This window comes from Gasterosteus aculeatus, chromosome 9, assembly GCF_964276395.1.
Source record: "Gasterosteus aculeatus chromosome 9, fGasAcu3.hap1.1, whole genome shotgun sequence".
NCBI lineage: Eukaryota > Metazoa > Chordata > Actinopteri > Perciformes > Gasterosteidae > Gasterosteus > Gasterosteus aculeatus.
Window position 1 is genome coordinate 1,970,516 of NC_135696.1, and position 16,525 is coordinate 1,987,040.

The 16,525-nt window shown below is 50.4% G+C and overlaps 2 protein-coding genes across 3 annotated transcripts; both read left to right on the forward strand.

The window, feature by feature from the left end:
* Positions 1-347: 347 nt before the first annotated feature.
* n4bp2 (NEDD4 binding protein 2) lies at positions 348-11,091 on the forward strand. Of its 2 annotated transcripts, XM_078080083.1 has the most exons (17): positions 348-890; positions 2,183-3,149; positions 3,344-3,468; positions 3,606-3,694; positions 3,834-3,910; positions 3,997-4,137; positions 4,807-7,364; positions 7,493-7,578; positions 7,687-7,732; positions 7,938-8,098; positions 8,198-8,322; positions 8,469-8,595; positions 8,872-9,048; positions 9,202-9,370; positions 9,730-9,853; positions 9,932-10,023; positions 10,066-10,114. In XM_078080083.1, the coding sequence occupies exons 1-16, from the start codon at positions 638-640 to the stop codon at positions 9,975-9,977; spliced, it is 5,271 nt and encodes a 1,756-aa protein (XP_077936209.1). In that variant the 5' UTR covers positions 348-637; the 3' UTR covers positions 9,978-10,023; positions 10,066-10,114. The 2 variants fall into 2 exon arrangements, with proteins under 2 accessions (XP_077936209.1, XP_040043202.2); XM_040187268.2 differs by having other exon boundaries at positions 9,932-11,091.
* Positions 11,092-11,831: 740 nt separating this feature from the next.
* Positions 11,832-15,362, forward strand: rhoh (ras homolog family member H). The gene is made up of 2 exons (XM_040187335.2): positions 11,832-12,299; positions 13,703-15,362. The coding sequence occupies exon 2, from the start codon at positions 13,986-13,988 to the stop codon at positions 14,571-14,573; it is 588 nt and encodes a 195-aa protein (XP_040043269.2). The 5' UTR covers positions 11,832-12,299; positions 13,703-13,985; the 3' UTR covers positions 14,574-15,362.
* Positions 15,363-16,525: the final 1,163 nt, after the last annotated feature.

The following is a 16,525-nucleotide window of genomic DNA, read 5'->3' on the forward strand; positions in this document are numbered from 1 at the left end:
TAAGTGCAAAAAAATATATAACACATTTTATATTACATCTGACATTGTATACTGTTCAGTTGGTTATGTGCATCACACAGTTCACCATGCCTGTATTTGTTCTTTTTACAATATGTTATATGTCAGCAGGAGAATCGGAACTGTACGTACATACGTCGAGTTAGGTGATTAATTACAATTATTAACAATCAACCCAGTGCAAAAGTCAGATAAATAAATAAAAAATATCGAAATGTAAATTTGAATATGCTAAAACAAACAATTAGGAGAAACCATCATCGTAGCATTGCTGCAGTTTAATCCCCATTTTTTCAGACCTTCCAAAGCTCAACCGGGACCACGTGACACGACAAACTTTTATTTTGACGTCACCGTCGTAACTTCCGGTGTTTACGTCTGTGGCGAACCTGGCACGGTGAGCACTTTGTGATGCAACTACACACATACGACACCCCCCGCTTGGAGTGCTGTCACACATCCCGGCCTTGAGTTGTTGCACTTTGGGCACTCGCTAGTCTCAACGTACGCCCCGAAACATGTTCTCAGCTCCGGGGCCCCTCACGCCATGTTAGCTCTCTGCTACTTCACTACTAGCCGCTAATGAGCGCGGGGGCGGCCGCCACAGCCCGACCACGGAATGCCCCGCAGGAAGAAGAGCGGCCAGAGCCCGGCCAGAGCCCCCGGCGGGTCGCCGGAGCGGGGGAGCCTCGGCCACAGCAGCGCTCACCGAGACCCGGCGGGGTCAGACGGCGCCATGGCAACCAACTTCCCGCCCAGCGCGTCGCTCTCCAGCTCCGCCAAGCAGAAGATCGTCAGCAGCATGCAGGAGATGTTCTCGCACCTGGACCCCGAAGTGCTGTACATCGTCCTGTCCGAGGCCGACTTCAAAGGTACAACAACCCCGACGACGACACCCGTCCGACCTGTTGTGCGAGCGGGTTGGCGCGTGGCTCGCGGGGGAGCTGGTGTAGCTTGCTAGCCGGGTTTTCACCTGCGTGTCCCGGACTGCCCCGCGTCCACCTGCGGTATCGGTATGCGTTCAGTGTACGTACTTAAGCAGTGTCACACAAGGACAGGAGTTACCCACCGTGCGTGTCCTAGTCGTTATTGCCACTATGACGGTGTGTATAACATTGTGTTTCATTTAGATAGACTTTATTGTCCCGAAGGAAGTTGGTCTTGGAGACGCACAGTGTCAGCTGTTTAGAAAATACAATGACGTAGAGCGAGCATACATACATACATACATACATACATACATACATACATACATACACATATACATACATACATACATACATACATACATATGTGTATATGTATGTATGTATAGACCAATACATACATATGTGTATATGTATGTATGTATAGACCAATACATACATATGTGTATTTATGTACATACTTACATCCACAGACTGTCACCAGCCGCAGATAAGTAAGTAAATAAGTAAGTCTGCGTTGGGGGGGAGTTAGGCTCTGGCTGACTTTGCATTTCGGACTTTAATGGACAGGGGGGGGCGAAGGAGTTCTTAAAGCGGTGGAGCCTGCACTGGGGGACTCTGCGGCGTTTGCCTGAGGGAAGCAGCTGATATCCAGGGTGGAGGACGTGGGTGGAGGACATGATTTTCAAGGCTTTGATCCGGGCTTTCAGCTGTAAACTAAGGTTACCAAACCAGGCTGAGGATCCGAACCGCAGGACGCTGTCGACTGTGGCGTGGTAGAAGAAGAGCAACACTTTCTGGTTGACACCAAAGACCCTCAGCCTGCGGAGAAGAACAGTGTAGCCCGCTGTTGGACCAGAGAGCGGACATTCTCTACCTGAACGCTCCATGTCAGTTTGTAGTCGACGTGTACGCCCAGGTATCCGTAAGAGTCAACCTGCGCTATGCTCTGCTCTTGGACTACCACTGGTGAGCCGTCTCCAATGGATTTTGGGGTTGAATATGTCTGTCTTTCTTTTTTTTTGTTGTCTTTTTTGACATTGAGGATGAGGAAGTGTTTGTTGCACCACTCAACAAAGTTCTGAATTGCGTGTTTTGTATGAAGCTGTATCTGATGTACCAGACAGGAGGATGTCTGTATCATCAGAGACCCTTATATTCATGTGGTTTGCTTACTCTTATTACCAATCAAAAGCATTTGAACCATTGAATCCTTTTGTTTTCTCGTTGTGCTGCAGTGGAAAATGCCATGGACTCCCTGTTGGAGCTTTCTGTGGCTGCCGAAGTCGCCGCGCCGCCACCTTCCCGAGTCTCCGGCTTCGAGCGCACCGCCGCGGCACTGCTCAGCCCGCGTCGCTCGTCCGGACCCGGGGAAGACTCCTCCAGACCGTCCCAGCTGCCCCCCCCATTGCCCACTAGCCCCCTGACAGAAGAGCTGGACCGTCTCGTCGACCAGGAGCTACAGGCACTAACTTCACAGGGAGGCGTAGAGGAAGCGCTCCGCGGCAGCCAGTACTTACCCGTCGGGGCGTCCCTCTGCTCCCCGCCCCCGCTGCCGTCCCAGCAGCAGGTCCTCCCTGAGCTGCTTCAGGCCAGCCAGCAAACTTCGCTTGACCAGCTCTGTGTCTGGGGGGGCAAAGTCGCTGAGCAGCAGCAGCAGCAGCAGTCGGTGGTCAACTTCACACATCTGATGACCGAGACGGCCGAAGACCAGCTGAAGCCCCCTCTGGATCTGGCGACCTCGGGGCGTCCGTCCGCCTTCCAGAGGTATAAAAAGCAGCAAGACGTGTCCCGTGCTCTCTTAGACGAGACCACGGTCGCTCCCTCTGAAGGTGTAGTCGGTGGAGCCAGAGCCAAGACCAACCCGTTGACCCAGCAGACGCTTGGCAACGTGTCCCTGCCCTGGAACCCGGGCGCACCGCCTTTTTCTCCCCGCGTCCACGGAACCCAGGGGCCAGTCTTCATTACCCCCGTGGCTCAGTCCCCGTCCGTGTGGTCCAACCAGGCCGGGCTCTTCCCTCCCTGGTTGGGTCCTGGTCCCGCCTCCGGCCGAGCACCTCTCAGGCCCGCCGCCACCATCCCAAAGTCCTGGGCCCTGCCTGCCGCCCCGCAACCCCCCGCCCAGCACAGCAGGCTGCGTCTGGAGGGGAAGGTGCTCGTGATGCTACGCGGGGCTCCAGGGTCCGGCAAGTCGACCCTGGCAAGGTAACCATGTTGGGACGCGTGGAAATAATCCACAGGCGCAACTTCATAGATATACACACTGTATAACTGTTCATAGTTTGACTAGTGGAGAGTCACGTTTTCATTTATTCATAAAGTTTGCCCTGCTTGTGTTAAAAGAGATGAGATCTTTGACGCCTGTAATCACAGCTTGTAATCTGTCTGTGTGTCTGCAGAGCCCTCGTAGAGCACAACCCGGGCGGAGTTGCACTGAGCACGGACGACTACTTCAGTCGCAATGGGGTTTATCAGTATGACCCTGTCGCTTTGGGGGAGGCCCACGAGTGGAACCACAAACAAGGCAAGCGTAACACAAACGCGCGCACACACAGTCCTGGGAAGCAAACGTCGTTTTGCAAAAGGCGTTTCATACGTAATTTATTGCCACCGTTTCCCTTTTTAACGCTTTGTTTCTCTTTTGCCACCTTTCTTCCACAGCCAAGGAGGCGTTTGACCGGGGGGCCAACCCCATCATCATCGACAATACCAACATGCAGGGCTGGGAGATGAAACCCTACGTGGCTCAGGTCAGTCTGCTTGCTCCATGGACACGAGGAAATCACGTGGCTAACTGACCCCGCTGTGCATTTAGTTTCTAAAAATGCTAAAAGCAATACGTTTGGGGACGTCGTCCACATGAGCACATGATGTTATCAACCGTTGCAGGCGCTGAAGCATGGCTACAAGGTGCTGTTCAGGGAGCCGGACACTTGGTGGAAGAACAAGCCCAGAGAACTGGAGAGGCGAGAAATCACAGTAGCTGCAAAACAATAATCCGACGTTGAGAGTTGTTTTCTCTTATCTGCTTTGTTTGCCTCCGCGTACGCAGACGTAACTCACACAACGTGCCGGTGGAAAGAATCCGACGCATGCTGGACAACTACGAGCGCTTCGTCACGGTCCAGTCCATCATGGGCTCGCGGATGCCCGAAACAAAACCGCGGCTCCATCTGGAGAACAGCAGCTCGCAGTGAGTTTCACCCACCAGTGTCCTGTTCGCCGCTGGCTTGTACCTGGCTCCGCCCTCTTGTGTCACCTCTGGATGCAAGAAAACGCGATGCAGCCCGCGAGCTGTACGTGACCCCGCTGTGACACGGTCTCCACTCTTTATATAGTCTGTTTTGTGTCACATGGCGTTTGAATAAAGAAGACCCAGTTGTGATTCACATAACCGGGCGGATCATCTCATTTGTTTATCACCAGCAGGATGTATAGTCATTCTAACAGGAGCTGTGGCTCTCCCACGGTATCTGCATGTATGTGACATTCAACGACAGAACACGTGTTCTTATGTTGATGAAGCTCTGTGAGGTTAGATGTATCTGACCAGCAATCAACTGTGTGTGACTGAGATTTATATGATTACTGAGACCTTCTAAAGTTGTTAAGGCCAATGGTATCATTATTTACTTTTCTCTGCAAGAATTGATATAATTTAATTTGTCAAATTTCCAGAAAAAACTGTGGTAGTTAATTTTGAATGCAGACTGTTGTTTTGGAAACAAAGTATAATTCAGTTTTTTAATAAAAGCAAGTAAGTTAAATATTTCCTTGTTTAAAGATGTTGGGTTCAAATGAATAATACATTGATATCATGCTCATCTAATACACATGAATCATCGAACATTGTTTTCTACAGGCTGGTGACTTCTAAAACACCTTGTCCTGACCTTGTGGGACTGCCGGGATGGTCTGCGGGGTGTGAGACGTCTCGGCTGTATTCCTCTCTCCCCGACGTGTCCTCTCTCGGCCGTTCTAGTGGAGTGGGAATGCTGGACGAGGGCTCCCAGGAATCCACGGAGTCCCTCAATTTCCAACCCACTGGAACCGTCGCGGAGCGCGCGGCCGCGTGCGACAGGCTCGATGACGTGGATTTGGGCGAGTTGGATTCCGGGTCAGAGGCCCAGTCGGAGTGGAGTCTTCCAACCGGAGATCAGAGCATCCCGGACTGCATCGTGGAGTCTGTGATGAGGGTCGAAGATCCCCGCGGGGACGAGACGCCCGTGGATTTCTCTAAATCCACTGCGCAAAGAGTGCGCAGAGAAAGGCCGAGTAGGAGGTCTTGTTTCGACGGGTCGCAGCCCACAGACCCGGTGAAGGACACTAACCAATCAGACGGCGAGGCAGAAGGCGCTGGGACGGCAAGGGATGGGGGAGAGAAGGGAAGGCCTCCGGTGCTGGATTTTCTAGGAGATTGGCCTTCCGCATGGTCCCTCGAGCAGCGACCGGCGAGGAGCAGAGGAGGCTCTAAAGACGGGGACGGGAAGGACGAGGAACGCGTGCGTCCTGAAGCAAAGTCGCAACCGGGACCCGATGTGACGGAATTTCAGAAGCTCCTTGATCTCATTCAGACGGGCGCGGCCGACATCCGGGCGGCCTCTTCCGGTTCGTCCTCGCTCTCCCAGAGCTCTTTGGAGGAACTGGAGGAAGAAGAGGCGGCGGCGGTGGTGAAGAGCAGCAGAGGGGAGCTACCCGACTGCGTGCTGGACTGGAAGGCGGCTGACTCTTGTCAGGTCAGAGGGCCGACAGGCGGTTGGGACGGTATTGCAAGGGGGGGAAATGAAGCTGCAAGCGCCACTGGAGGAAAGGATAAGACGTTGGGGATCGGCAGCGAATCTGTGGACATGAAAGCAACCGACCCGACAAATCCCACCTTCGCTCTCGATGCTCATTCGCTAGTCCTCTCCGAAACGGCGGCGGCAAATGTTCGCCACGACGGAGTGGCGAGCCACAGTGTCAAAGGGGATGTTGCTGCCGGACCGGCCGCTCGGCCACCTGGCGCGGACAGGCCGGAGGATGGCGGGGAGGCTGAAGCTGATGCGGGTCACGTTAGCGCCGCGGGGGAGAGTCCTGCGGGGGAGAGTCCCGCGTGGGAGGGCGGCGACAGCGGTGCTCTCAGCGGAGGCAGCCAGGAGAGAAAGCTCCGCCCGGGTCGAAGGTCGGGGAAACAGTGCAAACTGGCGCTCACCTTCACTCACAACTGCCCCGCTGACCCCCACAGTGCTCTCGGATGTCCCGACAGCGCAGACCAGGCCGCGAACGGCGTCCAGCCCAGCGCCGGCACAGACGTGGGCGCGGACTGCAGCCCGAGCCCCGGCTTCCACCCGTCCAGATCTGACGCGCGCACGCAGCCTCCGCCCCTGCTTCCGCCGGCAGAGACGGGCAGCCCCACCCAGACGGATCCTCGAGACTTTGCCCTCCTCTGGCGCCTCAACCGGGGAGGCGACGCGCGCGACCCCCCCCCCGGCGGCGTGGCGGTGCTGTCCGGCGACTCCTCTCGCTTCGTGCCGGATCTGTCCTCCGCCGCCTCCGCGGCCGTCGCAGTGCACCCGTCGGCCTACAGAGAGGTGCCCTACCAGGTGTCCCACGAGAAGGGCACGCAGGTGGAGGAGACGGAGTGCGCCGCGACTCAGGACAGTCTGGAGAGCTTGCGCATCCTCAGCCGCCACTTCAAACTGGTTAGTTTTGACACGCTGGAAGATCTGTACGACAAGTGCAGCCAGGACCTCGAGTGGACCACCAACCTGCTTCTGGACTCTGGAGAGAGGTTCTTCAGAGAGGACGACGAGGGGGAGGAGGACGACGGGGCTGGAGGTACTGATGAGGGGTTCACCTCCGCTCTGTGTGCAGCTTCAGGGAATCCTGAAGGGACCCCGTCAGGTCCTGACGTGCATGTCGAGCATCGCCCTAACGTCTGGCCCCAGGGAGGCCGGCCTGCAGCGAGTGAGTCACATGAGAGCGCCGATAAAACCGAGAAGCAAAGTTCTGGCGAAGCAGCTGATACGAACAAAGATCCTCCTGGTAGCGAAATATCTCAAGCAGATGTGAGTGTGCCTCACACGGCGAACGAAGGAGAGCGACGCGGCGACCGCAAAGCGACACCGGAAGCTCGCCCAGAACCGGCCGCTTTCGGTGGAAGCTTTGATGACGGAGCGATAGTTGAAGAGTCCGGAGTTGGAGAGATGGAGGAGGAGATCGCCAGCATGGACGAGGTCCACCGGCTGCTACAGGCTGAGCTGGACGAGATGGAGAGACAGGAGGAGGTGGAGGTGGAGGTGGAGGAGGAGACTGCCAGAAGCAGGCACACAGAGGAGAGACGGGGCCTACACCTGGACATCCGGAGCGTGGAGCTCCGTCTGCCCACTGAAGTGGCGCTGCAGCTAATTGAGCTGTTCGGCCCCGTCGGAGCAGACCCAGGTAACCGACACGCAGACCAATATTGAATACGCATCTAATACTTCGGCGACGACAGAAGCCTGAATGCTTCAGTACCAAAAATAACAACAGTGGTTTTGTGAAGGCTTAACACAACCTCTCATGTTCAGGCTCCTTCTCCACTGAGGACTACGCGGTGCAGATGGATCTGAACATGGCCAATCTGCTCCACCAGAAGTGGAAGGAAACCATTCAGGTGAACCAACTAGAGTCCATGTGTTTGCAGCCATGCTACATCATTACTACATCATCTGCTGTGAGTGGGTCTCACGTTGTTCATTGGCCTGTGAACGTTGTTTTACAGGAAAAGCAGAGACGAGCAACTCTTTCCTTTCACCTGCTTCGGGAAAGTAAGTCCACACTCACACAGAAAGATCCCTGTAAATGCTCCGCACTGTTCCTTGTTTAACCCTGACTCTGCTTCATGCATCAGCTTGTTGGGTATTTTGGGGGTTTCAGTATTTATGTACTACATCTGTTGCATTTTCCCGTGTAATAGTGTTGCCTTGTTTTGTCCCAGTCAATGTTTTTTCACAACTCTTTTTGAATGTACAGCTTCAGCGCACTGGGGGGAGTCACAGGGCGCGTCGCCGGTCAACCAACCGGATGCGTGCGGCCGGATTCCTTTCATGGACCACTGGAACGCGCCTCGCCCCCACGTGTCGCTCCGAGACATCATCAAAGAGGAGCAGGCTTTGCAGGAGAACGTGGAAAAAGTAACACTTGCATCCATACATATCTTAATTAGTTCCGCTCTGCACACCCCTCGCCCTGATCCCCCCCCACACCTTCACCGAAACCCTCCCGTCCCACAGACCAGACAAGGCCGTGCAGACCTGGACCGCCGTGATGGAGCCGCCCTGTTAAAAGAAGACCAACTGTTCTCCCTCTTCCCCACCATTGACAGGCACTTCCTCCAGGACATCTTCAGAGACCACAAGTACAAAAACTTTTATTTTGTCGGCACCATCTTAAAATTGATGGTACAAACATTGTGTCTTTTTAACAACGTGTGCATCTGATCTCTGCTGAAGCGCCGCCCAGCACTGCTGACTGACTTGTATGTGTGTGTTTTCGTGTGTGCAGCTACAGCCTGACGCAGACGGAGCTGTTTCTCCGCTCTCTGCTGGAGGAGGAGCCCGTCAAGACGGTAGTCGCCCCGGAGTTCCCTCGCTCCGACCACCTCCGAGCGGCCAGCAAGGAGCGGGAGAAGGTATTCACGATCAGTGGGAATATTCTCACTTCTATGCGCTTCAGTAGGAGCGCAGCGGCAGAGAGGAGTGTGTCGGCAATGTGTCTCGGTGTAAGCGATGTCTAAAGCAAGAACCAATCTACTCTTCATAACAAATGCATGACCAATATAGGACCAGCTCAAACTTCCAGCTGTGTCCTGCCGTCACAACAACAACAACAGTCTTTCCAGCTGCTGCTCAGAGAATAGCTGGTCGAAGAATTCACACTGTCCCCTCATTTAAAAAACGATTGCCAGAGGCAGCAGCCCCCGGAGTCAGCCCCAGGCGGCTACCAGGATACAGAGGAGCCAGAGTACGAGGACTTCAGGGCCGAGGCCACACAACAGAGGGCCCGACAGCTCGAGAGCTTCTCCAAGGCTGCCGAGGCCTACAAGCAAGGGAGCAAAGAAGTGGCCGCCTTTTACGCACAGCAGGTGAGAGGCTGAATGTCTCGCGCGATACTTTCACTTTGTTTTCCTGTAGTAACGTTGAGAATGAGACAAAATATAGCGTATTGGCATCAAACTTTAAATTTGAGCTTTCCTTGGATTGGTTTTATTTTTGGATTTGCATCACCCGTTTTGTAGGGACACCTGCATGGCCAGCGGATGCACGAGGCCAACCACCGCGCGGCGGTCCAGATCTTTGAGCGGGTTAACGCCTCACTGCTGCCCAACAACATCCTGGACCTCCATGGGCTGCATGTGGACGAGGCGCTGCAGCATCTGGCTCAGGTCTTACAGGACAAAACCACAGGTAATGAGCAACATGCCGTACAGTGTGGACCCTCAGTGAGTGCAGAGGGAATAAATCAAGGGAGAAGCTGTCATTTTCTCATAGACTTCTTTTTACAAAAGGGGTACAATGGTTGCTGACCATTAGAGAGAAGGCAAGTTTAATAACTCGCTGTACTCACTTATTTAGATTTTGAGGGGCTGAGATGTGTAAAAAATATCAATCATTCGTACAGAGCATTGGAAAATCCTGTTGGATTATGGGTAGGAGTGAGTCTGATTTAGAAATGTTTGCAGGTAATTGGTCGGTTCTGACGAGGGGTGCAAGTGCAAACACGTGAACTTAACTGTGTTCTTCGTCTCTGGCCCGTTCCTGTGCAGACTGTGAGCGGGGTCTGTGTCGACCTCAGCTCTCTGTCATCACAGGAAGAGGGAACCACAGCCGGGGGGGCGTGGCCCGCATCCGCCCTGCCGTTATAGACTACCTCACCAACAAACACTACAGGTACACACACACAACACACACACGCACACACGCTCCACGTTCTTTGTCACCCATCGTTTCTATCTCTCCATCTCTCAGGTTCGCTGAGCCAAAGCCAGGCCTCGTGTTGGTGTCTTTGAAGTAAGAAGAACCTGGTTTGCCGGTTTGAAGATGGTGCTGCTATGGAGGACCACACACACACACACACACACACACACACACACACACACACACACACACACACACACACACACACACACACACTCTGTCTCTCTTTGTCTCTCCTTCCACAATGCCACATTCTACAGTATTTACAGTACGGTACACACTCATGCTCTCATTTTTCTTTATCTCTCATATAACTAAATCTTTTAAATTGAGGTGCATTTTAGTTCAAATCTTAATTTAATCCTAATGAGAAGCATTTTTCTATTGTGTTTATCAAAGATAACCGTGAGCTTGGAAATCTTTTTTTTGCCTCAGTGAAACTGGAATGTCTATACATTTTAAATGTAAAAAGGTTTTATAGAGCGTCATACTTTTTTTTATCTACATTTTTCTTAATGCCTTTTTAAAGTGTGATATAAAAGCAACAATTTAAAGCTTAATGTTGAAATGACTATATTTAATATTTTTTGTATTCATGAGTCACGTTAGAGATGTAATGTGAGCATTTCAGTGGACCTTGAATGGAGGGTGGCTGCGTGATGTTTGCTCTCTGGGGATTTAAAAGACGCGCCATCCGTGCTTTTAAACACATGTTACTTAAGTTGCATATAATATATTGCCGGTATTCTCACCAAACCCGATGCTGAGCAGGAGGAGAGTTGGTTTTATCTGTGTGCGGAGGTGAGCATGACACTCTAGCAGTAAAGAGGTTAAACACACTCCGTGAGTTCTGCAGCAATCCGTCTCTTTTTGCCTCGGCAACACATGGCAACTGTTCATTTACCTAATATTGTTATATTGATACGCAAACTCAGGTAGAAGATTCTCTTTGGATGCAAGTCGCGTATTTGTTGCGGCTTCTTTTAACCCAATGTGCCAAATCCTGTGTTCCTCAGGTTTCTACACTATTTGTATAGCTTTCAAACACTTCTGTGTTGTATTTTTTCATAAAGGGGTAGTGACGATGTCGATACATTTTGAACAAGTGTACATAATGTTATCGAACATAAAGTGTATTTTTTTTATTAATTTGTTCAACGATTTTACAGAGAATATTGTATCGTGGAATAAACGACCATTTGTTCACTGTTTCACACTGAGTATGTTTATCAAAAGACCTGCTCATTTGGGAGTGGAATCATGTATGTTGTGCCGTTTTTATTTTAGAAGAATTTACGCAAAACTGGACCAAAGTGGTTTGGAGAACCTTGGAAGAACTGTAGATGTAGAAATGAGGAAATCCATGTGACAGATAAAAGCGCAAAATATTTAGATTATTTCAATTTCTTATTTCTAACACAATACTCCACCTTCACATTGCATTGTTTAAAACATTTTATTTGCAGCCGCATAACCACATTTTTTTGTATTCCCCTCATTCTTCTGCCCTTTAACAACGTGGTGCCTAAATGCAACCGGAGCGCTGACTGTTTGTGAATGAAGTACGGAAGTCGACGCAGTCGTGTGTTGTATGTCAACCATCGGTTCGTGGCCAGATAGTTTGAAGCCTCAACTTAAGCTGCCGCCATTTTTGCGGCCTTCGCCATGATGCTTTTTATTTTTTTTCTTCAAACACGAAGATGGCACACTGAACATTTTTCTTTTAATTTCCAGGATCCACCTGAAAAAGAGTCACTTACAGGGTATCAATCATTATAAAACATGGTGACACCGGGCTAAAAACCCATCCAAGTCAAAGCCCAGCTTGTGGACAGTATCTTAGGAAAGATTTACTTTGATGGAGTGAAGCAGAACCAATCTAGAGAGGTTTTCTGAATAATAACTTTGAAAACCTTTACCAATCGCAGGAGTCGCCCCCTAACGGCCATTAGAGGAACTGCAGTGGATCTTGTGTAGCAGGCGGTCCACTATAATACACAGCTCTGCTTAACGGAGTGTATCCTAACCGCCTCAGAGTTCTGTTGTGTGAAAATGCTTGATAAAGTTTTACACATGCAGAAGAGAAAAGAAGGCCAGCTGGTTGTGGGGGGGGGGACAACCCCTCCCTCCCCATCCCTCCCCCCTCTCACCCAGCGGATGTGTTTTACTCTTCTGTCGTACTTCTTCACTTCCCTTCCTCTGCTGAACTACCAGCCTCGGCGCCGTCAGGCCCGGGGGACAAAGACTTCAATCTCTGCTTTTTAAAGTCATACAGACTTGCTGGTTGACGATATCCAGTTCACAAGATAATTATTCATAGAGAAGAGTTTTTACAGCTTACAGCGTTTTGGAGTTTTTCGGGGCGTGAAGGAGGCCGGCGGCTTCTGGGAGTTGAAGGTCGAGAGCACTGACAAGAAAGGTAATTATCTGGTTCTTTCTCCTCACACAACACACTTGTTACAGTTACTTTAATGTTACTTTTCCCTTCTCCAAAACTCCATAATGAAAACCTGAAGAGGAAAAGTGAGATTTTCATTAATAAGTCAAATGTATTTTGTTGTGTATGAACCATGAGAACGGCACGCTGCGTGAAAGAGTGAAACAGTTAAATCTGTTGGTTTTATAACTTTATTTACTATTAATATATTCCTTATTATTTAACAAAAGGCTGCAAGTGACGTCTTCTTCAGTGGAATTGTGGAAAAAACAAACACTGGCTGACGTTCTGGAGGTCTTTCCATCTGCGTGTCATGGCAGGTGGTTTTGAGGTTATGACTCTTCTGCTTAACTGTTCGTTATCAAGAAATCCTGAAAATAAGAAAAAACGTGGCGCTGCGAAGCCACCGTATCACTAAGCACAACACAGACGTCCTTCCTTTCTTAGAGGTTCGTTCGTGCCGGACTGCTGATGAGCGACGCCTCCGTGTGACTGGAGACGGACTCAAATATTAAATATGTAGCAGCGTGATCAAACAGCAAACAGAGACATGTCACTTGTTAATGAGTCTTCGGGGTCCAGCTGGAATTCTCGGTCACACCCAAATGCATGAAATCGTTACTTGCGTATTTAATCAGAACTGTTGCACATCAAATATTTTCCTTTTTGCAGTAAACATAAACTATGTTAATAATTTTAAAAGGCGTGGTCTGCTAGTTGCGGTAATGTATGTCATTTGTCGTGCAGAAAGTATTGTAATGGTAAAAATATGTTATAACATTGTTTTGTGCTAAAGCCGTGTCTCAAGTGTCCTGTGTTTGACCCTGATGTGCAAAGATGATACAAAATGTTAGTTTGCAGCTGTGCCCTGAGAAGGGAGGACGGTCGACTCGATCTCATAGAAGCTTCTAAACAAAGGACTTCTGTTCACGGCCTTGGTTCATATCTTATTCGGTACGAAAGTTCCGGATCCAAGTTTTACTTTCATGTCAAGTAATTATGATTTGCAGCGGCCACTGAGGAGGATCTTGTGTGTGTGTGTTACCCTCAGCTTCACCTGGGTTCTTATCTCAACCTGCTTTGCAGCTTCTCGTAACTGGCACGGAGAATGTCCTTCACATGTGTATAAAAACTCAGCGTCTTTAGTGCTCGGAGACGCCATTTCCACAGAGCACCGTAATACGTGCCTGTGTATTTGACCTCCTGCTTGCAAGCAATAAATGGACTTTTTGCAACTTTGATCATTCATCAAGACTCTGTTTTATCAGACAAATCATTCTCTTCTACCGAGCTTTTATTGAAATATTCCACAACAGTATGTAGAGTCCCTTTGAGCGGCGCTCAGCGGCCCGCTTCATGTTTCTCACGCGTCCTCTCCTCCCCAGCCGCTTCCCCTCCGCCCCTCTGAGAGGCCACCGTGACTTTGGGCAGAATGGCGGCCAGAGGACGGACGCCCGATCACACCGCAGAGACCCGGGACCAGCGAGACGAGACGAGGGCCCCCGGCGGCCGAGGACGCGAAGCGAGGCGCGCGTGAAGCCCCCTCCCCCTCCCCCTCGCCTGCACGCACCCGCTTCCTATCAGAGCCGTCGGAGGAGAGGCGGAGCTGTCGGTCAGCGTCACCGCTGAAATCTGGCCCTCGAGCGAGCGAGACCCCCGGAGCGCGCCATGGACGACGGCGAGGAGATGTCGGTGAAGTGCGTCCTGGTCGGGGACAGCGCCGTGGGCAAGACGGCCCTCCTGGTTCGCTTCACCTCCGAGACCTTCCCGGACAGCTACAAGCCCACGGTGTTCGACAACACCGGGGTGGAGGTGTACATGGACGGGGTTCAGATCAGCCTGGGTCTGTGGGACACGGCGGGCAACGACAGCTTCCGGCACATCCGCCCGAGGTCCTACCAGCAGGCCGACGTCGTCCTCGTCTGCTACTCCGTGGCCAACCCGAACTCGCTGGCCAGCGTCCGCCACAGGTGGATGGCGGAGGTCCGGGAGAACCTGCCCACGGTGCCGGTGCTGCTCGTGGCCACGCAGACGGACCTGCGGGAGGCCGGGGCGCACCGGGGCAGCTGCATCTCGGCGGCGCAGGGGAGACGCGTGGCCCACGAGGTCTGCGCCAAGGGCTACCTGGAGTGCTCGTCCCTGGGGAACCGCGGCGTGCAGCAGGTGTTTGAGTACGCCGTGCGGACGGCCGTGAACCGGGCCAGGAAACGGGCCAGGCGACGGATGTTCGGCATCAACCAGTGCAAGATCTTTTGACCTTTGACCTCGACTCGGCGGGCACGTAGGCGGCCCTCGGACGCGTTGCGCGTTGGGCTGCAGGTCAGAGTCTTCCTCTCATGGTTCTGAAAGACTTTAAAAAGGGACGACTCCCAGCTGTGCGTTGGTGAGATCCAGAAAGAGACGTAGAAAACGACTCTGGTTCTTCTGCTGCGTCTGCATCCGCAGCAAGTCACAGCAGCGCGGACGACAAGTTCAGTCTGTCACAAATTCACCATTAAGAAAAATCAAGCGCTCTACAGTCAGCACATATGTAATATGATGTCACTATGAACACATTGTTTTAACAATAATCCCAAACTTTTTTTATTCCAAAAATATTTTTTCAAAACCACACGCGACATGTTAGTGAATTGTATGTTTGTTAATTCTTTGAAATAGACCTGCCATGTTTTAAACCGTGCATGAATTAAACGCGAGGCAACACATTGAAAATGTAGTCATTCAAGTATTTTTTAAAGCGAATAAAAGACTGGGAAACACAAGTGTTTTAAAATACATCGTCTTTTTCCCCCCAATGGCTGCGTCACCTGACCTTCTGTTTCCCCTCTGTCCGATTTTTAGGGAGTTTGCATTAGATTAGAATTAGTAGTGAGCTTGAACTAAAAAGTGCTCGTTCATTATGAAAGCCGCCCTTTTCTTGACCCAAATAAACTCTACAGGGAATCTTGTGTGTAGCGTAAAGACTTCCGATGTCAACGTCCTGTCTGCTTTGTGCGTCTCGTCCTTAAGCACACTTTGAATAAACAGATCACCTGGAGCATCACACTACGTGTCTGTACGTACTTCTGTTGATTATCAAATAATGTCCGTCTGTCTGTCACATATTTTGTGGAGCTTTTTGAAATTTGGTGCGTTTTGGACTCGTTGGCCAACTCGTAACTGCAGCGTTGGTTTTGTTACAGACTAAATATCTTCTATTACTCTGTAATACTGCTGTTTCTTTGTGAATTCGGGGCAATAGATGCTTTACTGTTCTCAAATGGGAACTTTGGTATTTACGTTGGTAGAAGACGAGAAACGAAATGTATTGAACATCTCAGCTTTTTGTGTTGTATTTCACGAAGACCTTAAAAGTTTATTTAAACCATCAACAAATAATTGTGAAATTATTACAACCGCACAGTAAAAGTCTGGCATTAAATAGTTAACAGCCACAGAATACAACGTCAAGAGTTAACGGTCCAGTTGGAGCTTTCGACTCTTACATGATGCTCGATAGTAATTATTAATGCATCTAATGTCAATTCTAATATTTTGACTGAAAGCTACAAGTCACGATGAGTTAATAGTGACATAATTCAATCATTTTCATAAACACGTCCTACAGTGAAATTTATGTTTTGAACTGTACATGGTCCCTTTTAAATAAATAATTCAAAAAATAATAGAAAACTGCAGCGGCTTGGAGCCCTTTAAAGCGCGTGTGGCGTAGTGGGGACGTCTGCACCTGCTGTGTGTTTCACTGCTGGTTCTTTTCGTGTTTGTTGCACTAATATGAATTTCACATTTGTAGTCCTGCGGATCCAAAAGCGAGCGCATCGTACGGGGAGAAGTTTTCAATGCGCGTATATTAACACGTATACAGCATGGAATCTAATTTGCCGCAAATAAAAATACACATTGTATTAGATGAAAATGATTTGACAATACAACAACGTCAGTTGTGATTTTGCTGCAGATTGACTCTGTTTTCTTTATTGCCCGAGTGGGTGAAAGAACCAGAGTGCTGTTACACACACGAGTGATAATAAATGCTTCAATGAGCCGCAAAACAAGACAACTATGGAAGTGTCATACTCAATAAATGCAGTCACTTGAGTGCAATAGATACTGAGAACAACATGTAGCGAGTGTAGCGCCTCACACACACACACACACACGCACACACACGCACACACACGCACACACACGCACACACACACACACAC

Coding starts and splice junctions, on each gene's coding strand:
- rhoh (XM_040187335.2), top strand. CDS start 13,986: ATGGACGACGGCGAGGAGATGTCGGTGAAGTGCGTCCTGGTCGGGGAC.
- n4bp2 (XM_040187268.2), top strand. CDS start 638: ATGCCCCGCAGGAAGAAGAGCGGCCAGAGCCCGGCCAGAGCCCCCGGC. Junction 8,099..8,197: donor TGCAGGAGAACGTGGAAAAA/GTAACACTTGCA, acceptor CCCGTCCCACAG/ACCAGACAAGGCCGTGCAGA. Junction 9,371..9,729: donor CTTACAGGACAAAACCACAG/GTAATGAGCAAC, acceptor GTTCCTGTGCAG/ACTGTGAGCGGGGTCTGTGT.